A 24,348-nucleotide genomic window follows, 5' to 3' on the forward strand; every position below is an offset into this window, starting at 1 on the left:
CTGGTGAGAACAAAGCCATGAATCAGAAAAATAAAACATTATTCTAAATCACAAATAAACACTCCGACACCTCCGCACAACCCCGTGGGAAGAGAAAGTAAACACACGCTTGCAACTCTTTCTACATTCATCATTCTTAATGTGAATATTTGTTGACAGCAGTTTTTCCTCCTTGCTGATGGTTGTCATTTCTCTCTGCCATGGGGGAAGTATTTAATTCTTCTGTAGACTACAGCCTCTGATCTCAACATTTGGCACACCATTGAAGTGGGCAGGAATTTACTAATGGCAAAATGTTTTTGGCTGGACTGAATCCAGGACATTTGCATTATGAATAACTGGACACTACTCGCTTATGTGGATAATGGGTGTTAATATTTTATTGCTGGACATCTGTTTCTCTCTTGATTTGACCCTGGAAATGTCAAACATGTTTAGGTGAACAATCAACAGGCATGGTGCACTGAGAGTATGTTACTCCTCTGGCCATAGCTCAGTCAGAGATGTGAAATCAGGTATTTTGGCACCTGCTTTGACTTTTCTGAGTCACAGTTATTGGTGGTAACAGAAAATGTGGTTTGAAATACAGCAAATATTTTTTTGAGCTGCAGCTCTTATCAGAGACACGACAGAGCAACTGGTGTATGTGTTTACAGTGTAACTAAACACACAATGCTGTTTTAATAAAAACGTCATTCAAAAATAATCACACCCGCGATTCTTAGTTTCTACACAAGAGCAGTTATTGTAGCGTCTGTTGTCCCACTAAATATTACTAGTATACTTTACAAATTAGAGTTATAGTAGAATTTTTGTTCTCTGAAGAGAACAAAAAGTTTCTCTGAAGAATCATAGACGACAGAATGATTAATCTTTCTCTTTTACTCATGCCAGCACAGAGAATGAACAACAGTTTCAGCTTTTATACTGTAACTCCTAGTGGAAATTTGAATAATAGAGGGCAATAATCTAATAAAGTAACAAAGTCATGAAGTAATAAATTACAGAAACTAACCAAGGAATACTTATGACCTTTGCTAACCCCCTACTAGAACAAAAACTGAAAAGTCTTGTCTGATTTAACAAAATGCCTGAGGCTTAGGTGTTTACAAAAGTTAAGACACACACATGACACAAAAAATTTGTCAGTTGAACTTAAAATGTAACAAAATAAAAACATTCCAATTCCAATTCATAATCAAAATCAAAACACTCAATATTTATCACAGTTTTGAAGTCTGAAGTTGAATCACATCGCAGAATCTTCAACCTATGTTCTTTGGGCACAGTAGAAAGTCACCACCATGGAGAGGTTACCAGAATTTACAATGCATTGGTGCCATGGATTCCATCTCATGTAGACAAATGCTAGCAGGATTTGAAGCTTACATAGTCACAGACACATTACCAGGTGATAGGTATAATGTTCTTCATTCTTCATCCGACACAGTACAGTCTTCAGCCCAATGACCCACTTCATGACACCTACAGCCGACATCAGTCTTCTCTGTTGTCATGAAGGATGCTCCTACCTCTGTCAACTGCAGCCTAGTAGGCCAGCTGAAGCTTCTGAGGCTAAGCTGTTGCTTCAGACCTCTTCATTTGTTGGCCTCTTTCCTCCTGAACCTCCTTAAGGATCACCTTACAGTCCTGCTGCAGTTCCAGCTCCCACCTGTAGAGGATGTCTTCCTGCTGGGCATCTTTCACTTTATAAACACTGCTCTCAGTTGTTTTAGGGCGGTTGCGAACCATCTGACCTGTGTGATAAACTTTTTGACCAGTGGTATTCCACCCCCAACACATTCCATATACTCATTATCCCAGTTAGACGGCCCCATAGGGTTGGGAGGTGTTAAGTTATTTCAACAATGCTATCTGAGATCTTTCAAATCAGTTAATCTTTCTCCCCCCAGGATTAAACTCTGCTACATGATCACATTAGCCCTGTTTTCACTGCAGGAACATGGGGGTGAATCATATCGTACCCCATGTATCTAGAACTGTATTGGATTGTCTTATATTGGAGAGATGCACACCCCTACTTAGATCAATACTATGAGATAAATATTTATGGGACTTAAATAGTGATTTAGAAAGGACACGAACCAAACACAAGCTGACTCACTGATTTCCCATATTGATTATGTGGGTAGGTGATCCACATTTAAATGTTTTATGCCGAAATCACACTTATAGAAATTAAATATGTACTTCTAAACTTTTTAAAATTCAGGGAAACATGGGACACATGAATTAAGCACTGCCCCAGTTAGTAAAATCCTGGCATAAATGTCACTGGTGGTCATAATATTGGGTCAACATTGATGGGTGTAGTAATTATGTGCGTTCTGTGGGAAATGACAGTGCCAGGTGGAAACTTAACAATTAAGAAAATGTGCAGTTGTGTTTCAAAGCAAAAGAGAAGCTGGGATTTAGAGTTGATACCTGAACTAATTAAAGCTCATAGTTGGTGTGTTTCTGCCTCCTTTTGCTCCTCTCTGTGCTTTGTAAAGTAATTACCAGAGAGTATAGCTGTGACTGCAGCCATCAGGTAGCAACATTGCTCAGGAGAGCTGACAATGAAATCTGGCAGAGGCAGGTATACACATCTGTCTTTTCAACATGAGTGGAAACTATCTGCCTCTCCGACACTGGTTAATTGAAGCGTCACAGTCCTGATCAATACCGCCTAAGAAGTACTTTATTTTGGAGGTGTTAGACATTTATTATGTTTCCCCCTTTTTTTCTTTACACCCATGATTAGTTGTCAAAATTAGATTTTGCCGACAAAAAGGGGGTTCTTTTTTCAGGGAAGGATGCTAATGAGATTTAATGTTTATTTCTAATGTATATAAGGAAAGAGAAATAATTAAAGTAAAAATAGGATTTGATCATGGGATTCATTTTTAGCTGAAAATTATGCTACAGAGGCTTAGAGATGAAAAAGAGAATATTTTTAGGAGACCGTATTGAATTTCCAAATCATACACAATCCCAACCAGAAAATGGTTTTGAATTCAAAAGGTGACCTAGTACGGCTGCTTCTGATGCAGCCAGTCATTGATTTAGGGTCATATTGTCCCCCTGTAGCCTCGGTGCATTTGATGGATCAAAATGTCAGGTATATCTGGGCCACAGAAAGGTGTTGAAAGCACTGCTGCTGTCTGGATGTTAGGATGTTTGTGCATTTATCGAGCCAGCTGAGGAAATTGCAGTTACATCATCCACATCCCAGTCATGGATTAGGAATACACTGACATGCAGGGACGGTGATTTGTTTCGGCAGGTGCTTTTACAGTTTTCAAATGATCTCTGTTAAACAAGGTGGAATAGAATCAGCTGGGGCAAATGTGCAAATGCCCTGTCAATAAGAAAACGGATTGCACAGACAGGTTATCACTCAGGCAAATCCATTTCTTTGACAGGTGCCTTTTTTCATCCCTTTTTATATGATTTTCGCTTTTGAGTTGGATAGAAAGTCCTTTCACAGCACCAAAAGGCTGAGTTAGATATACAGTTTATTTTAGAAATGACCATCATGGAGACTGTTCCCTGTGTCCCGTTAAAGCTGCTGTGTTCCATCTTATTTGTCAATTTGTGTTCAAATCACTGTTCATTTGGATGTTATTTTTTTCATGTTTTATAAGTCTGACAAAAGGAAGTATCTCCATTCTCCTGAAGGTCAGCAGCTGGTGTTGCATCCACAGCCGACAAACAAATTGGTCTCATCAGAAAAGATGGCAATGTGACTAAATGGTGATGCAAATAGCCATCTGATGTGAAATTAGACATGAAAATGTAATATACCACATCTGGCCTTACTATTGTATCACACAGTCTACATTAAACAATTAGACAGCTTGTTTATCTTTGTTTAGCTCTATAAATCTGTACAGTGACATGAAAGATGCAAATAAAACACATGGATTCTTTTTTTTTAAGATGAATTTACAGCACTGATTTAGACTGGAACCAATTCATTTGCATGCATCCAACCACGCTCCACTAACGAGAGCAGCAAGCGTGACAGCGGCCTGGCTATCATCACAACAGGCCCCTCATCCACTTAAATCCAGCAGCACAGACTAAGTTTAAAGGGTCTAGCAGCCCTTAACAACTGCAGTGCTGCTGATGGCAGGGTGACAGGCGTAAAACAAACAACATAACACACTGGAGTGATTTGTGGTCTGCTTGAGAGTCTGTGCTGATATTTCTTCATCAAGATGTCTGTCACTGCATCACAGTTCTTAGGCTGTATTCACATATTCGTCAGTGTCTGTGGAGCACAGAGCAGAGCTGTTCCGACCCTTTTTGTGAGCCATTGGCTAAAGGCTACTGATCGTTATGCGAATTAAAGATGAAGCGCAGATTAAGTGTCTAAACAACAAATCATGATTGAGACCATCCTGAAGGGCAGAAAGTCTTTGCAGTGATCTAACTCACATCAGATTATGAAACTTATGTTAACTTTTTGTAAATAAAAAAATAACTTTGCTCCCGCCCGCACACTCCCCCCCCACCCCCCCAAAGAATCCCACCAGGACCTATTTTTTTCCCCCCGCAAAGATGTAAACACAGCTTTTGCCCTCAGTTTCTCCATTTCTGAGACCCTCTGGGAAAGATGACATGAGGGGAGCAGCCTCCTTACAAGTCCTCTTCTATTTTATTTATGTCATTGTAGTTTTCAAAGATGGGAGAACTCCCGAGTCTGAGTTGTAGCATCCTGATTTCATCCACATCCTGTCATGATGGATTGCATTGAGGCTGGGTAGCAAAACACTTGCTTGTAAAGTTACACAACCAGTCAAAAAGCAAAACCCAACCTAATATAATAAGACACAGTTTAATGTAATAGATTTTATTATATATTTACAGGTAATAATAAAAATGTTTTTGCGGTCACCTTTGTTTCAAGTGTCTGTAGCAAACACCAAAAACCAATCAGCAGTAATGAGCGTTGCATTGCTTATCCTGTGCATGAAGAAATGCATGAGGCTTCGTGCGGTTCACTGAATTAATTTGCTTTTTAAAATGCATTTACTTTTTTGACCTTTAGCTCGTGCAATTGGATTATTGATTGACACGGTGGCTCCTGTTTGAAATCTCCCCGATACACCAACCTATTCAAATAAGCCTCTGTTTTTGAATAATACTGTGCAGTGGAGGCTAACATGTTGAGTTGTAGAGGAGCTCTTAATGCCATCCCTAAGAGTGAAGGCTTCATATTCTCTATGTGGAAACACATCCTCCTTACAGGCATTGGGCTGTTCCATTGTGTTTCTGTCTTATACAAAACTAATTAAATTACCAGATTCATTTACCCAGATTCATTAAGTATTAAAAAAAACTGGCCTTGATGTTTTATGGTCATGCTCATGTTAGCAATGTGTATATCATCCCTGATAATTAATTTATCATCCATATGTGACCTTTACTCATTACATACAGTTTTATCCTCTGCTCCATTCATTTCCTACAGTGAGATCATTTTTGATGCATTTGAAGCTAGTGCTAACACTCATCACTTCCTGCATGTGCTTCACAAGGAATCCATTTTTAATATGACATCAGTAGAAAAACTTGACTGCAAAATCTGAAGTGCTGACAGTGCCGTTCACAGTTCGCTCATGGCAGAAACAATTTAGTCAGTATAAAGTTTCTAAAATTAGATTTTTTCCACTTTTTGTCTGTGAGCTGTTCTGAAGGATTGCATGGACCAAACCAGTTTTGGTGCCTGCTTAATTAAGCTAATTAAGAAGAGTGGCTATGAGAATAAAGACTGACATTTCATTTTATTATTCAAGAAACACTTCTGAGGAGCTGTATAGTATATATAACAGTTTAGCAGGTCAGTTTTGGTTTGGGATATCCTGAATGTAAAACTCAGAATAAATTTTAGTGTATGACTGCAGTGTGAAATTCTCTTCAATTCAAAACAGAAGATGTAGGATTTGGCTTCTGCACATGATGTCTGAATTTTGCTTAGCTTCATCCTCAAGATAATTACTTAATAAGATTTCAGCTGTCACTTATTTAAGGCTTATTCACAGAAGTTTACAGCAAATGCAACAATAGGATGAGCTTGAAGTCACACAGACAAGAACACTACCAGCAATCAATAATACTTGGAGAGGGAAATAACACTGCAACACACTGCAATCATTTTCTAAAGTCATTGATTTTTGTTGATCTCTGCACCACCCAGTGCACTGTTAATCTTTTCTTGAGTGAATGGGATTAGGGTGGTCTCCAGGTTAATCTCAGCAGAGTAGTTCTGCTGTGAATATCCATTAATATTAGCATAAAGGTTGTCGCTGCAGTAGCCTGCAGTCACTGGGAGTGTTATCTCAGCCAACACACAGTGTCTTTGGAATATCTTTTCTTTGTTGGAAAGATTTTGAATTTATAACTGAGCCGTTGCTACAAAAGGCAGAGAACACTCCAGGTGCTGATCTCTGTACAAAGACTACAAAGGAGAAATTTGCTTTCTACAGTTTAAAATATATATTTATCTCATATCATTTCAAGTCAACATCCAAGTCAGTACAGAAGGTGTGTTTCAGTTCTCAAGTCATGATGTCAAACCTTTATCTGAGACAGGCATGTGAGTTCAGGATATTATGATTTTGAACAGCATCTGTATAATCATTTGCTGCCCTTCAGAGTATTTATGCGTCATGTCTGTAGAGCACTTATTTTAAGATTTAATTCTTAATTTTACCCTTCACCCCCATCCCTGTATATTCTTGGACAAATATTTCTTACCACAGCTCCATTTTACACATTCACACTCAAAACACGCACACACACTGTGTCAATGTGATTCTCAAAGAAACGGACCAGGGTGTCTGAGCTGTAACGAAGGGGAGCTTTTCTCTGGGGAGCAGATTTATTGGACTTGTCCAGCCTTTTGTCTGTAATCCTCTGCACACTTAAACAATAAGTCTGCCTTGCAGCAAAAAAGCTGTTATTGAAATGAGAAACATGTTAATCAAACGACTTATTTTAAAAGCTCACCCTCCAACAAGCTTCTTGTTCTTCAATCGAACGACGATGTCTGCATTTATTAAGCATGTGTTCATTATGTAAGGCTTCTAATATAATTGTCATTCTCACCACATCTGTGATTATGATGGTATGTGTTCAATTCTAGACAATCAGCCTTTTGATATCAAGCATCCACTGAAATATTGATGAATAATAATCAGTTGAAAGCTTAATATGTTGATGTAATAGCCACAATATATTTCTTATTCATTTCCCACAAAAGTAATATTTCAGACAGTAGTGAGAGGGAGATGCAATATTTATATCCATGTAGTGGAGTCTGCACTTAGAAAGAAGCTTTCATAGACACCCCAGCTACAAAGCTGTATATTGTTTGAATATTAGGATCAAAGATGAAGCATTACAGTATATTGAAGACATCCATCATGGATGCAGTCATAGATTTGATTCTTAATCATAGTTTTAAATGAACTACATGTAATACATGAATGCAATCTGCTTTTCTTTGATAACTGTTGTTTTTGAGGTCAGTACTTCAATTTAGGGCTGCAGCTAACAGTTATATTCATTATCTATTAATTTGCCAATTATTTTCCTCAATCAATTAATAGTTTGGCCGATAACAGCAGAAAACAATGACTATCAAAATATCCTTGAGCACAAAGTCATCTAGTGTTTTCTTATCACAAACAGTCCAAAACCCCAAAATATTTAATTTACTATGATGTGAGACCACAAAAAACTGCAAATCCTGAATTTTAGAACCTGGATCCATCAGATGATTTGCATTTTTACTTGAAATGAAAAATGTATCTGTTATCAAAATAGTTGCAGAGCTGTTTTCTTATCTATCAATCAGCTAACTCAATGAGTTGTTATGTTTTCATTGCTCAGGAAATGAAAATATTGTATTAAAAGTAACATGCATCAATGATAATAATAAGAAGAAGTGTGTGTTATACATAATATGAAGATACTGCAGCAGTGTTTCCACATCTTACATTTCTTTTCGTCACCTTTGTTTTTCCTCCCTGTTTTCCGAGGCAAAGTGGAACTGATATGGGCCGATTTCTTCCTGTGGAAATGTGGGCGGCACTAGATCAAATACAACCTCGCTATTTCAGGACTTTAAAAGGGTAACAAATCTCTGATCTGCAGCCGTTCAATAGCTTATCACATTTTCTGTTTGCTCTTCTCTCCCTGGATTATAATGTGTAGTCTCCTGTCCCCGCAGGATATTTATCTCTGTGTATTGACATTAGGGAAGGGCGACGGTTCCGTCCTACCAATCACAACAACTTTACTGTAACCGCTGCTAGTTGTAACTTCATCACAATAGCACCGGTAAAGCTGTCAGACGTGGTAAAGAATGATGTATGGTTGTTTTGATAAACCACAGCTTGTCATTTCATTCCTGAGGTTTTCTTGAGGAGACATCATGAGACGGCTATATTTTCTGTGTTGTGGTTTTCTTGCTATATTTTTTCTGGCTCTTTATGAAAATGCTGTTGAAAGTTGGAAAATTGTATGTGTCATTTTTGTTGACTATTTTCAGTTTTTATCTTGGTCACCAAAAAGGTTAAGTTGGAAGTAGAAATGGGGGGAAACTGCATTTATCAGGCGAGCAGTGCTTACCCATGCAGTTATCGTGCTGGCTCTGCCTGTAGGCACAACGCTCTGGTGTTTGTGAAAGCTGGCACAATTCATATGAGGACATTGTATTCAGACCTCTTGAACACGAGATAAGGAGACAGAGGTCAGGAAACTGAAGACACAATAAAAGTTAGGAGCAACAAATGATTCTCTACAGTAAAACAGAGGGATACAAATAGAGTATGGAGGCTTATATGAGGAAATGGAGAAAAGCTTTGTAGTGGAATAGAGAACATGACTGCTGCTCTTGAAGTGGACAAAATCAAAGGCAAGCTATATTCACAGTGGATGTACGTTGCTATTGTAGAGCACATGTCTTTGTTTTATTCTACTTGCTTCCTTGTTTGTTTCCTGCTCTTCTAAATGTGTAATCTGGATGCCGGCATGTTTTTGAAGGAGAGCAGGAGACAGGTTGTGATTGGTAAGAGAGTACCACAAACCAGCAGGCCAATCATCAACAAGGAGCCACACACAGTTGGTGTAGACATCAGACATCAGTGTTTCACATTTTAGGGATTCAGTTAACTGGGTCTGCACTCCAGTTGCAACTATGTATTTGAGAAAGTTTACGACTACCAGTTTCCAAAACAGCATGAGAACCATGCAGTGAACCAAAGCAGGCTTAATGCTGTCCATGTCCTTGGTCAAAAGAGATGATGTCATTTCTTGTATGCATTTCTTATAAATAATAATGTAAATTACATGTAGAGCAGCAACTGACAATTATTTTCACTATCCATTATGACTATTATTTTCTCAATGAATCATTTATTCTATGAAATGTTAAACCGTGGAAAAAATTAACTTTGAAGGATCAATGGTGATGTCTTCCATCAATTTGTCATTATGTGACAAGGAAAGACAAACCTTCACATTTAAGAGGTTAGAACCATCACATTTTTTTTTTGGCATTTTTGCTTTAAAATGAGTAAAATAGTTCATGAACGAAACTCAACAGTTGCTGATTCATTTTCTGATTAATTGGTAAATCTTTGCAGCTCTAATTACATGATTGTGAGAGGAGATGTGGTCTAGAGCGGTGTCTGCATTTTGTGTGTATAGTAGAGGTCACAATCACTCTTTATAATTGGTAGATGTGTCCATACATGTGAAATGATTAGGTCAGTTTAACAAGTTTGGGCAATTTTGCTGGACATTACAACCCTGAGTGGAGAGACTACCTGCCTCCACATTACTAGAAAAACAGGTTTGTAAAGAGATTAGAAATGTTATATGGAGTAAACACATTTTAAATATATCATAATTACAGTCATTTCTTATCATGAATTGCTTCTTGAAGTTTGTCTTTGCAGATTAACATTTAGAAGAGCAGACTTCATTTAGCATTAATTTACATCTCCCTCAGTCTGACTGTTGCAGCCTCTGAATCTCTAACTTGAAACAGGAGGAAATTTATATTCAGTGGAACATCATTACATGAAAATGAGTTTGATAGATGAGAGATGTGTTCCTGCATGCAAGGTCGGATTTGAAGGTCTGGTTTTGTTTTTTTTCACTGCAATATAAAGCTCCTGCTTTTTTTATGTGCAGTCACTTATTGACGAGACTAACAATGGTAATGAAAGTGCGAACGCAACCGGCAGCACTTTTTCATTTATGAACAAATTTGAAGGTCGCCTATTTATTTAATCTGAAGTCTGATTGGCTTTTGCACAGGGTTGTTGCTATGGCTCTGCTGGCTGGGAGTCATTTAAAGAAAATTTCACTGTCATTGAAAATGTAGCATACGTGCTTTTAGCATGCAGAGCATGTAGCAAGCAGTGAAAACAACAGATCCACAGGGGGAAGTAGATTTTCAAGGGCGGACTATTGATATATGAGCAGAGGTATGCATGTACTGTTGTTTCACTGCAGAGAAATACACATAAACCATGCAGACCTCTACCATATATATTTTACCTCCTCAGAACCCCCCCCCCCACCACCACCACCACCACCCTCCTTTCTTTTCATCAAATTTCTGAAGTACTCTACAAAACTTCATCACTATGTACTTCATTTTTTATTAGCGTTACATAAGTAGAATAAGGGATTTCACAAAAGATTACGTTGTTGCCTGTGCAGAGTACCATAACTAACGACTCTGGAAGAATTTTCTTTTCCACGCCCACGTTCTCAGAAGAAAAGATGTACTCAGAAGAGGTTCTTCAGAGGAGACGGGCCCTCTTTTCCTCCTCTCCAGCTTAACTGCGGTGAATAGACGGTGGAGTGTGCTGCTTTTGAAGGCCACCTCCCACACTGAGAGCTCCACAGCGGACAAAGCAGAAGGACACACACCACACTCCCATCACCTTCACTTTAGACCAGAAACATTAAAAGTCACTCCACCCCTACTTCAACCAATTTATTAAGTTACAATTCATCACAGTGCCCACACAGCACATTAAATAAAGTTATTGACAGCGGCTGAGCATGTGGTTATTACCGTTGTCAGTCTCACTTATGTTCTCATATTCTCATTTACTTTTAGTGGTTTCCCACCGTGCAGAGAGTTTCTGTTTTTATTTGCACAGTTTTTGAGGAATGGGTCTGAGATTAAATTTTGTTCGTGGAGCTTTCAGCATTGATTGAATTCTAAAGGGAAAATAATTTAATTTTAACAAATAAGTGACAACAGCTCACTTTCAAAACACATAACATGCTGTCAACAGTTGTCATAGAGATTTTTTTCTGGAGTAAAAATTAGAAAGCCTATTAAGGTGGTGGCTTTAATGTTGTGTTAATAAGCGGCAATCAAAATGAAAGTTTGGACAGAAAAGAAACACCTTAAGTAGTATTTATTTAAAGTGTAACACTCTAAAAGTCAGCTAATTGGCTTAATGAAGGCTACGTGGGTGCAGTGTGATAATTCTGATGGATTGTGGCTTGGCAACATAAGCAGTAAATAATCCTTTAACTGTTATCACATCTTGACTCAAATTAGAAACTGTGGACAATAATTAGTTTAATTAATGGTTTGTCATTTTTCAAGCAAACATATTTTTCATTTGATGACTCCAGCTGCTCAAATGTGAGACTTTCCTGTGTGGGTATGAGACTGTTGGTCAGGAAAAAAAAGACATTTAAAGACATCACTGTGGACATGTGATATGTGTTTTTTCACAGTTTTCTGATGTTTCTATTGGCCAAACAATTAATCTCAATCAGTCACAATCAGCTAATAGGGATGAACCAATCCTTCTTCAGTCCTGATACCTGTGATTTTTGGGTATTAGCCAATACCGAGTACCGATCCGATACCGACTAGGATCAGTTTGTTATGTGTAAGGCTAAATGGGCTTTAATATTGCTTTCTTAACTTTGTTAAACAGAACATAGATATAAATTTACTAAATTGTTATCTCTATTAATCATGGTATCTGATACTAGATTGGCCCGTTGTCACTGATGACAAACAAGGTGTAAAACTGTCACAGGTTATAAAAATAACAATAAAGGCGAGAATAAGACAAAAGATCCACACACTACTTGTAGTAGTACCCAGCAATTTCTTTTTCTTAGTTAAACATGTTATTAGAATCGCTGGGGGCCTCTAGTAATGATGTGTGGATATGTTGTCTGATTCTCGCCTGTTGTCAAGATCTCTGTCAATTAATCAAGAAAATAATCAGTAGATTAATTAACAATGAAAATTATTGTTAGTTGCAGCCTGAATTCAAATATTGCTAAATCCTGATTGGTGCACAGACATACATGATATCACTTTTTTTTCCAAGTGAGCCCCACCCACTACATGTTAAATAACCAAACTGTTGTATCTTTAGATTATTGATTGAAAAGAAGTTGGTTTTCAGCATCTTTAACAACCTGATTTGTTAATTTGCTTCATGAGGCGCACACTAGCTTTTATATTGGCACTGGGGGTTTGCTGCAGAATGGTTTAGACTAGACTGAACATGTCCACACGGCAGTTGGAAGAACTGGGCTCCAAAACTCTCATGCAGTTTCACCCTAACAGCTTGCCGAACTCAGGCCTTGAGTTTGTGGAGGAGTAGGGTATATTTTTTGAAAAGCAACACTATGTTTCTGTCTGCTTATGATGATTTAAAGTTGTTGTTTTTTTTTGTCCTGCCATAAGGGCATACGTGGGCGGAGCCAGGAACTCCTCATTCAGTCATGTGCTGTCACAGCGCAGGTCCTCCTGAGGAATCCTGTCTGTTTTCCCCACACACACTCCTGTTACCGAGCAACCTGACAGTGACAGAATCTGGTCATCTGTTCCCGCCTCCACCCGTCATGCCTTTACATTTCTCATGTTCCAGTGCATTTGTTTCATGTCCTCCTAAATGTCAGGCACGCATAAATAATAAAAGTGATGGGAGGGAAGCGTGTTGTTGTGGTGTGTGTCACATGTTGCTGCACAGTAAAACACAATAGTGATGTGAAAATAATGCTATGTTGAATCATTGTGCATAATTTGTCAGCCTGTAATTGTATTTACATATCTATTCTTGTGCTCCTGCCATGCAATTTTTCACTCATAATAAAATGTATTTTGCATGAGGAGCACTTGAAGAAATTCTTTAATCACGTCTCTTTTTATGCCAGGGACTTATTTGCATTTTTTGACGACGTTGGAGCCAAAGAGACTAATTTTTAACCTAAGAACGCGTCCATCATTTCCACATCTTGCAGCTCCAGATCGTTAGTGTATCGTAATGGAGAGTAATTTGTATGAAGGTTTTCACCTCATTAACAGTGACTGTTGCTTAAAAAACGCTGCTCGGCTCACAAATTACCCAGCCATTAAGTCTGCAGATTTTTTATTGGTTGACATAATGACACACGGAACCACAGTGTCAGCCTTGTTCCACAAAAGCAGTTCTCATCTGTGTTTATCCTAACAAAATCTTCCGCATTGTAATTCTTTTTCTTTTTTTTTTTTTTTTTGTGTCCCTGCAGAGATACAAGGCTGGGAGATGTGATGAAATCCTCAAGTGGAAGCCTCCCAATCTCAACTCTGTGGACTTTCGCCTCAAGATCACCAAAGTTGGAGGAGAAGGGTAAGTCACTGTTGCCAGGGAAACGCTCTGCCTGATGATTCTAATAGCACCTATCATTTTGTGACACACTTGAGTACTCGGTGTGTTGCTTTGTGTGCCTGTCTAAAAAGTCTACTTCCAATCAAACAGCAATGCAATGAATTCCTTTTGGCATTAATATTTCTTTTCTTTTTCATCTCATCTTTTTTCTAACATTTCCTTTTTTTTTTTCTTTTTGCCTTTGGGGTTTAATTCCAGCAGCATTGACACAATGTGCAAAAAAGATCATTTCTTTCACCATCATTGCCTACATGCATCTTGTCTCTTTATCCCAGGAAGTATTTATTTGTTTTATGTGTCTATATGTGCAAAGAAAAACATTGCTGCCCTTCCCTTTTTCCTCTCATTTTAGGTTTTTTATCCTCTGCAACATAAATTATTCAGATCCACCGGTGCTCATCCTCGCTCATCCTTATCCTGGTAAACATTAGAACTCTGCACACAAACAATTCTATACAGTGAAAGACAAGTGAGTCCTTGCATATAATAAGGGGCTTTGAACGTGTATATATTTCTAATTCGCAATAATAAGCAAGTTGTAGAATGTGTGGTTTAAAAGGCTGATGCATGAAAAGAAAAACAATTTGCATCAGCCACTGTTAAAATGTTAGCAACGTGACTCCAAGGATGGATAGATTATATTTATATTTTCTATAGGTGCCCACAGGGTGAACCCTAAGTGGTCTCCTTATTTTTAATCTAGCGCCATCAGCAGGTTGAAGTGAAATATCTCAACATCTACAAGATGGCCTTGTGTAAAATTTGGCACACGTATTTATGGTTCCCAGATGATGTATCCTCAAGACACTGATGTTCTCTCTTGCGTCATCATGAGAATCACACTTTGTTTTCCTATCAGGTCTTTTCATATTTTTTCCAATACTTTGGTTTATGAAGAAATACCTGCAAAACTGTGTTACTGTGCTTTAGACTGGTTTGTTTTGGACCAAAAACACTAAAAAACCTGGGGCTGGATCAATGGAGGTATGAAATAAGTAGATATCCAGAAAGTCAATTTTAATGTATTTAAGGCTTATAAAACACCAAAGCACCATACACCAGTTTGTGACTCTCACACGTAAGACTTTACAGCTCCAGAAGGTTATCACAGTTGCAGCTATTTTTCCATTCTCACAACAATCGTAAACAGCAGAAATACAGCATTTACATTACAAAGTAATCCACAAGGACCATGTGTGTCCATGTGTATGATTGGCCAATCTAGCGCCTTGCCGGTTGAAAAGTTTGAAAAGTTGAACCACATTCAACCTTTTTTGCCGAAGGGCCCCCCTGTGTCTGCACCCCGACTGCGTCAATACACTCCCCCCATTCAAATAAGAGGACTGCGTTTTTTTCACGCAGAGCTAATGTCAGACTGAAAGCCACATAAGTACACTCTCACAGAACTGCTAGTGCGGCTCTAGAAGGTTATTTTTCTGTCAGCACAATGCACACCTCTTCACTGTACTGTGTGCTTTTGTGCAGCATAGTATGTAAGTATTGTCTGCATCAAGTATCAATACTTAAGTACTGTTTTTAAAACGGTAAAAAAAAAAAAACAGATCTACAATCAGATTTTCAACCCAAGGCTGCACAGATGAAACAATGGAGAAGAATATAAACCTCTTCAACAACGAACAGTGATGCTAGCTAGCTCTGGCAAGTCAAGACTGTTTTTTAAAAAGGGGGAAAATGCTGTTTTGTGTGCCTTTTTTAAAATAATGTTTAGTAAAATTGTTTTAAAGTTTAAAATTCAGGTATGGTGACAACCTTAGTCTGAGTGCGAGGAAACAGACACACACCAGTCAAGCCTTTCTGGTGATGCAGCCTTTTCTTCTACGAGCCAGGTGACCTCAGTGACTATCCCTAGCTTTGTAGAATGAGCCCGCCAACATTCAGCAAGAACAGACAGAAAGGATAACAGTAGGGCATAGTCACCCTTTGTACTCCAAAGCTAGGAACCAGCAGGAAGGCTAGTCTGCTTCTTGACTCTTCCCTGCATGTGGGTGAACAAAGACCATCATTGTTATCATTTGAGAATGCTCTGATATTTGCCCAAAAGACTGAATTTGATGGCAGGAGAGCACTCGTCAGACCTCACTCTGTCTTGGTGTAGGTTTTCAAATCCTTATTCGCTGTCTGAGAAAGAGAGAGAGAGATGGACAGACATGCAAGGAGGTAACAACTGTTAATTCATCAGCCCACGCAATCAATCCATGAGCACGTCTTTGTGTATCACACAGGCGTACAACCTTCTCTGAAAGCAAGCAGACTTTGTGATCATTATGTGATGGGAAGAGTAGGGAGGTGGAAAAGAACGAGATGGAAAGATGAAGCAGTTCCAGGAAGCATGCCAATGCCCCTCCCAAGCGCAGAATTGAACAGTTTTTGCATATTGTATAGATTGCTTGAATGGTGGATAATTTGAGCCAGCATTCTGTCCGAGGAGGCGATGACTAATGGTTACATCATCGTACATAATGTGTGTAGTGAGTTTGAAGTCCCAGAAATGGAGAAAGGTGTAGCGTCTAACTGGCAGGATTTGGCTTTCTTGAAATTGGCATCCAGTCGTCTTCTTAATGGTTTTTGTTCAACATGGACTCAAGTGTCATTACAGCATCCCAGTCCATATTTCTGTGTAGAGCATTCACAGTTAATCACATGCTCATTCTGCTTCATTGCTGCTTATGTGAAAGCATCCAAGTGAACTAAATAAGAATATATGAGCAATGCTTTGGGGGTTTCATACATCATTGTGTTGCTGTGAGAATAAATCTCTCAGAGCAACTTGTTTCACCCACAGAGCGAAAAATACAAACCATTATAAAGACTCTGCGTGGTTTCAGGGAGTTAAATGTTCAGATACAACATTTCTGCAGTTTCAGTTGTAAGACCCAAACACATGACAAGTACATATTTTACAAGCTGCACAGAAGGATTTGGGTGAGTCTTGTAGTCTAATTCAGACAGCAAGTGGTTCTGTTCAGTGAAGAGGAGGCTTTTCATCCTTCAGCACAAACATGAAGGATTCTTCAGAGCAAACATGGAGTCTGTATTTGGACTCTGAACATCCATGAATAGAGTTCTCTGTACAGACACAAAGGCTACATTCAGACTTTGGCCCAAATCTTCTTCACTCATGTTTATGAACAGTATGGACGGCACAAATCATGTAGAATCTGGTCTTTTCAACTCTGATTTGGCCCACTTTTATATGTGGTCGTAACTCAGATACAGGTCTGATTTTTTTTTTTTTAACAGTCTTGTTGGAATTAATACAACTTGTACATCACTCGCCTGAAGTCAGTGATCAGATCTTGCCGCCTATAGTTTTGTGGAGAGACACTGACAGATGGCAGTCCTTGAAATTCCGGATGAAGTTCACACTGGAATCTGATATGGACCACATTTTAAAAAATAATGTGAATTGAGCACTGATTGATTGCATTGTGAAGGTAGCCAAAGTTCACCTGGCTTTCTGTGTTTATGATGTTATCACAGGAAGTGCCAGAACCATAATGTGTAAATTAAGGTCTAATGGTTTAATTTCTTGCCTGCGTTCACATTAATTAGCGTTCATTCATTTTAATTTGCAGGATGATGACGAATCTTGAGATGAAGCTGGTGATTGTCAGTATTGTTGTTGTCAGCAAAATTGATTACGACCAATCACCAAAACCAACAATGCATTAGTCCATCCCTCAGTGTTTGTTTGTTTAGTTAGTCAGTGCTTACTTTCAGAGGGAAAGCCGAAGCAATGAAAAGTACATTTATACAAATACACCCCAAACAGAAAAAGATGTTTGGCCAAGAAGATTTAGCAAAGGCTTAGGGTTAGGTCTCAGTCTCGCATAGGTGGACCAAGACAATTTCTGACCCCAAATTCATGTCTTCAAATATTTTATTTTACACGACCAAGCAGTCCAAAACCCATTCAGACATTCAGTTAACTATCGTAGAAGACAAAGAAAACCACAAAAACCTCACTTTTGAGTTGCTGGAACCATCACGTGTTTGGCCTTGCTTTAAAAACTGAATTTAACAATTATTATTACCCACACAGGAGTGAATAGTGCATTGTTAGGGACATTTTTCAGCTGCAAATTAATAGACATTTGGTGCAGTTACAATACAGTATTTATCGCACCATGATGGTGTCTGTGGAAGTGATTTAACAATTAACTACAATGCCCATGTTCATCATAATGAAGGAACATGTCATAAAATCAATATCAGTATATTACAGGATTTGTTGACAATAAGAAAAATACAGAATGTTACCAGGCTTATCCTTTAAATTAGAGAGAGGAAAAACAGGATTGTGTGCATGGCTCTGATATATTGAGGGATGCTAAGGCGAGAATGTACATTTGTCATATTTTTATCATTTCCCACCAATCATCATAAAAACACCCTGGCTATCTTATTATTTTCTTTTATGGCATTGTAAAGGTGTATTTTTCCAAGGTGTTTTCCTCCTGTAGATGTATAAATCCTTTCACTGTCATATCTGATTGCATTATGCTCGAAGACTACACCGATCAGCATCCTGGTTCAAATGAAAACACCCGCCTTCTGTCAGAATCTATTTATATTGGTGTTCTGTGTTTTTTTTTGTTTTTTTTTAAGGTTTCTCATTTTCAACATAATTCATCTCGTTGTCACTCGGAGGAAAACTGTTGTCGCAGTGTAATTTAAGACAGCAGGACTCTCTCAGTCACACATGAACCTCAAACATTCAGATGTCAGCATTGTGAAATCGTGAAACAGCTTGAGAATGGAATCAAAAGAGCCCGTTCTTCTGATATACACACACTCATCTCTTTCCTCATCTGTTCCATTGAAAACTCAGTGCTATTTTCTATCTTGTGAGTCCTGCCGGTTCATGAAAAATAGAATTTGAGACACAACAGGTTATTAATTATTAATAGAAGCGATGATGGGAATGGACTGAGGTCTTGGCACTGGACTCCAGTTGTGTCCATCACTGCTGCATGGCTATTTGGCTCGTTTTAATGTCTTACTGCTGCTTCCTTCCTGCTTGTGCTAGCTATCATTACACAGGAGGAGGTTGGGAAGGGGGGAGGCGAGTGGAAAGACAGTCTCTGATTTCAGCTCCAATTGAAATCTCTGTATGAGGTTCATCAGACTACACAACCACACTGTATTTTACACATCAGTTTAGCTATCAGGAGCCTCCCTTATTTCCGTTCTAAGAATGGTTAACTAATATGAAGCCAGTGCTTAAACCCTCAGTCCTTACGGCATCAAAAAAAAAAAAAAAAAAAAAAGAGGCAGAGGCGCACGTAACAGCAAATAACAGCAGGCACATGGGGGTGTTTTTAGTGGAGAGACTGTGTTATTAAGACATCTGTTGGGCATGGTTTCAGGGATGAGGCACAAGCACATGATCATGGTATTGAGGAACGCACATAGAAGCATGTACAAGCACACTATACTGTAAACACTCTATACTGTTCATGAACCCCAAAACTGAGGTTCATATGAACTGTGAGCCCTCAGCACAATTAATCGCTGAGGGCTCACAGTCACCGTGATCTTTTTCCACATGATTGCACAAAACATGCCCATAATTCAGTTTTCTCTGTACAGAAACCTCAAGCCACATAGAGAAACAGAAGGACTTCGGGAGGTGTAATCTCATATCTCTTCTTAACTGTTACTAGCTGTTAAATTGAAGTGGTGTAGTGATTTCTTTGCACCGTCGTTACCACTCAGCTTACTCTCATATTGAGATCCTGTGCTTGAGGGTGTTGCGGGTGTTAACCATGATCTTTTTGTCTTTGTAGGCTGCTCCCACAGACTGTCGGCTTGCTCTACGTCGGCAGCTATGACAGGCCCTTTGCAAAGATGAAGGTGAGAAAATAAATGTGTTCCTTTGATGAATTTGTCTCCGTGCCCTAAAAGCCAAAGCACCCTGTGCTCTTCCAACTTCCCTTTAGCGAGCTTTAAGAGTTTTGTCTTATTAAAAGTCCAACAGCAAAGTTTACTCTTTCAAGATTTTAAGAAATACACAAACCATTTGGCCAATTTCTTTCATCATCTGTTGTGACATGAAGACGCAGTATGTGGTGGTATTCTATTGATTTCAATTTAGTTGTTTCACATCAATTCTTAAACAGAGAACAAGAGCTTTATTTAAAACAGACTTTTTTTATTGGAGACAAGCTTTTGTTTCTTTATTCCCTGGTTTCATTAGTGTGTTTAATTGTTTTACTTTCTTCATGATTACCTGTTGTTTTGACATGCTCCAGATAATATACAGTTCCACAGGGAAACACTACGTCATTGTCAGCATGCAAAGTATTGCTCTTCATTTAACCCACAGACTGGGTATCTCTCTGATTAACTCCAGGTGGTTCTACTTTTTAAGTGTTAAAGGAATAGTTTAACATTTTGGGAAATACACTTATCTGTTCGATATCAATCTTCTTGACAGAACCTTGGCAAGAAAACAATTAGTACCCCTTGTGAGGCTACATTAACAAACACTCACAGCATTTCTTCTTACCATTCTTTACTCGCAATACAAACTTCTTAAATACATCCACACACATCCGAACCTGAATGAAATATGTGTATGGAAAACATGAACAGCACATAGGACAACCCTAGCAAACTTAGCAAGGGAACAGACAGACATCTGTGGGAGTTTGGAAACAATCTGAAGTCACAAGGAAGAAGTAGAGGTAACTGAAATTGAAGCACTCAAAGCTGGCTGAAGCCTGGGCTGATGACTTTCAGGCAGCATTTTGGAACTTTGAGCATGTTTAACAAAGACATCCAAATTATAACAGTGTAAAAATAACAGAAAATCACAAAAAGCCATGATAAGATGTCAACTCGGGCTCTGGAAATTCGCCATAGAAATTTTTCTCTATTTTCTGACACTTAATAGACCAAAAGATTAAACAAGAAAATAATCGACAGTGAAAATAACTGTTGGTTGCCATCCCAGTAAACACTATATAAATATACTGCTCTGTGTAGCTGGAAGCACACTGATAACAAGTTTATTAAAAAAAAAACCCACTAAATCTGCCAGAATACCACCAGTCTTCATTTTCCCCCTTAAACAAACTTATCACTGTGTCAGTATAATAATTATGGCTTCATGGATTACTCTAAACTTTATCTGATGATGTTCAGCTTTAGTCCATGCTGTCTGTGATATACTGTACTGTAGGAGAGACAGAGAGGGACTTGTTATTTGCACTTTATAGCGAGATTCAATGACTTCCTTGTTGAATATTGTTATCATGCAGAGTCATGCTGTATGGGATTACACCAGTACATCATCAGACCTTTGACCCTCAGTAATGCACACACAGTCAAGTGCACTCCACAATAACTACCATCTCATCTACAGTCTGAGTATTATGGGAATCCACTGGCCTGGGGTGAAAAGCAGGGTAAGGGACAACGTGGGAGTGATTTTACATTTTTTAAGCAGTTTGAAGTAAATTTCTATAATGAATATGACTCAATCTGGTAATGTCTCACTTTGTCTAAATGACTCTTAGTGTGTGTAGTGCTTCCAGTATTCAAAGTCATGGTTTTAAAAACACAGTAAATGAGTAGTTCCCTTTTCTCTGGTGTCATCGATGTGTGCCAGATCCCTGTGTAACAGCCCAGGGCTCTGTAACTCAACAATGTAGAGTCTCTGTTCACTGATCGGGCTCTAAGCTTCTCTCAGCTGCAGCCCCGAGGTCATCTTCTGTCATCTTTCATGTTGATGTGTTTGTTGTGAAATGTGTTTTACAGTCAGCCCAAGTGCAAATATGCTAAAAAATGTTAAGTACATGCCAGCGCAGGACATGACATCTTCTGGTTGCGGCTTGCTGAATACTGCTCCCAATATATTTGACATGCAGTGCCACTTCTGCACAGTCTGCGTGTGTGTTTCTGAGTGTGTGTTAATGACCTGCAGTGCACCATCACAGAGCAGTTTAGATATTCATCGCCTTGCTCATGGGCGTTTTAGTAATGTCTGTGTCGATTTAGATGTAATTTGAGGCGCGTTGAGTTGCCACCTCATTGAAATGCGACCGCCTGCTGGAGAAGGAAATCCAACCAATTCTTCTGTAATTAGAAAAATGTCGACACCTTCATGAAATCCTGTTTCACTGACTCACTCCCTCCAATTTAGCTCTTTATTGTCGTAATTCCTTGTACCCTTGGTACCTACAGGGAATCACTCAAATTAATTTTGTAAGGGAACTCTCTTGATTTATCAGCTCAGTCTTTATAACAGAGCAAATAGTGTGAAAGAACAGACTGACTGAAGTCCTTTTGTCTTACCAGCATGTCAACTTTTCTAAAGCCCAAATTAGACTTCATGAGCATCCACTAAAATGGTTTAAATATGTAATACTATGTTATTACTGTCATTATGTTGTGATTGAAGCTCATTTTACCACTGCACTCCTCAATAAATCTGATGGTGAAACTGCAGTTACATGAATGAACATTATTATCACTGAGATCTGGAAACTCTGCTGCATAGCTAAAAAAATAGACATACAACGTACAGTAAACAAATAGAAGCAATCAGATGATCAGACAGGTTGTAGACAAACACCACAGGTGAGTCAAACTTCTCCAGAAGAAAAACCAAAGGTGAGCAGTGAAGTTATTTACTGAACTGTCCGTTATAAACACCTAGCAGAGTTTACAGACTGACTTTGCCCAGGGCGGTAGTGCAGGTTGTCCATTAATAGCAAGGTTGGCGTTCTGTTGTGTGGAAGTGTCCTTGACCTGGAAACTGAACCCCAATAATGCTTTGAATGGTCATGCCAGCACTCTGCATGCAGCATGAGTGTGTGTAAGTGAATGGGTGAATGAGAGGCAACTTATAAAGCAGAAAGACAGCAACCATTTGCCATACTTACCATTGCTGTGAGCACTCAGTTTTTCAGTGTAATCAGGGGTGATTAGTGACGATTGTGTGTGTTTCAGTAATTCATCCAAATAAATCTGTAACTAATCTGTCTAAACTGTCGGCTGTTGGCTGCTTTACAACCTGCTGTGTTGGATCCACTTTTAGTGATTAAGATGTCTTCCATTCCCAGATTTTAGCTATGGCTTTGGTAAGCATAATCACATCATAACCACTTGAAGAAATGGACAGAGTAACAAAAGTTAAAAAAAAACTGTGTGACTGTGCAGGTCATTAAAATAATAATTAATTCTCCTGTTTAAATCAATAGTTCCTTATTCAGTCCAGAGACGCTTCCACTTCTTGGTCCCTTTACATCAATCCAGATGTGGCAGAGTTTGCTCAAGCCCAGTAGAGTTAATTGCCATCGATTCCCCCATCTAGGTTTAGTTTCCTTATGGCGACAGCTCCCTGAGCAGAACTATATGTGGCCTGTGCTTATAACTCATTAACCATAAATAATTTGAATGGAGCCTGACAGATCCAGTCACCAGAGAGGAAGATAAGAGCATCTAGCCTGATGAAGCTGTGCGAGTCTGGCAGCGTTGCACTTCACCTGCTGAGTGCTGAAATGCCTTTGACTATTTTTTTTTTCTTCCTTTTTCCATTAGCCATTTCCCCAATTTGTTCAACCCCATTGCCATCAACCCCCAACCCCATCATTAAGCGAGGGAAAAATGTTAATGAGAATAAGTATTTCTCTGCTTAATCAACAGCGATACTTTGTCATTAAAGGGTTTTAACTAGGCTTCCATTATGTGTCAGATTTTCCAGGTTTTTGTCGTGTATTAGATGAGATGTGGCGTTTGCATTAAAGACCGTGAATACTGTCAGCGTAATTGAGAGTGCTTCCCACAGAAAACTTAAGAAAGCACAACAAACCAACTATTCAATTAAAAGTTTGAGAGGTAAAAACAAAATTATGTTGTCTTTGTAGTCGTTTTCTGTGAAGTGTCTTTTTTTTTTTTTTTTTTTGGTGCATCTTGAGCCTTGTTCAGCTGCCAGACCTGACAATGTACATCTCCTTTCCCCTCATTTACCTCACTTACACATTATTACCTTCTCTTCAGAGATCTCCTGAGTTCTATGACAATCTGAACACGTGGCCAATGGTTTAGGTATGACACATACTCACTAGAGGCACAGCACTGATGTCATATAATCATTCAGTCACGAGGAGTTCTTGGACTACCATTTGTTTCTACTGTGACACAGCTACAGCCACATATAGCTTGTAATTATGTTGTAGATAATAGAACATGTGAGGGTATTTTAACTTCCACTGTTTACAATTCCTGCTGTTCACTGAGTCATTCAGCTGAGTTGTGCGTGAATAAGTAGGAGCTGATATTAATGAGTAGAACTGGTTTGATGCGTCATAGAGCAAGGCTTTATCTCAAATATATATTAAAGATTGAATGTTAGTATGGATTCTGTCCATCAGCCGTCATGTTGTTCCCTTTGAGAGGGCATTGTTAATGGGTTGCATCTTCTATCCTCATCCTGCTTATATATTCTTTCATCTGCTTTCTCCTTATTAAAATGGACCCGAGTGCCGCCGTGTTGCACACCTCCGAGCCACTTCTAATTAAGTTTGGAATGAAACAAAGGTTTGGTCAGTCGGAGAGCAATGTTCAGGAAAATAAAAACAGCTATTCAAGGAAA

General features: G+C 38.7%; 1 protein-coding gene across 1 annotated transcript in view; it reads left to right on the plus strand.

Annotated features, from left to right (window-relative positions):
- rngtt (RNA guanylyltransferase and 5'-phosphatase) overlaps positions 1-24,348 on the plus strand; it is an 85,925-nt gene that overhangs the window by 53,862 nt on the left and 7,715 nt on the right. Inside the window, exons 13-14 of the mRNA XM_053336966.1 lie at positions 13,585-13,685; positions 19,535-19,601. Coding sequence (XP_053192941.1) covers positions 13,585-13,685; positions 19,535-19,601 — 168 coding nt within the window. The remainder of the gene's footprint in view (positions 1-13,584; positions 13,686-19,534; positions 19,602-24,348) is intronic.

The sequence above is a fragment of the Scomber japonicus genome, chromosome 17 (assembly GCF_027409825.1).
Source record: "Scomber japonicus isolate fScoJap1 chromosome 17, fScoJap1.pri, whole genome shotgun sequence".
Taxonomy (NCBI): domain Eukaryota; kingdom Metazoa; phylum Chordata; class Actinopteri; order Scombriformes; family Scombridae; genus Scomber; species Scomber japonicus.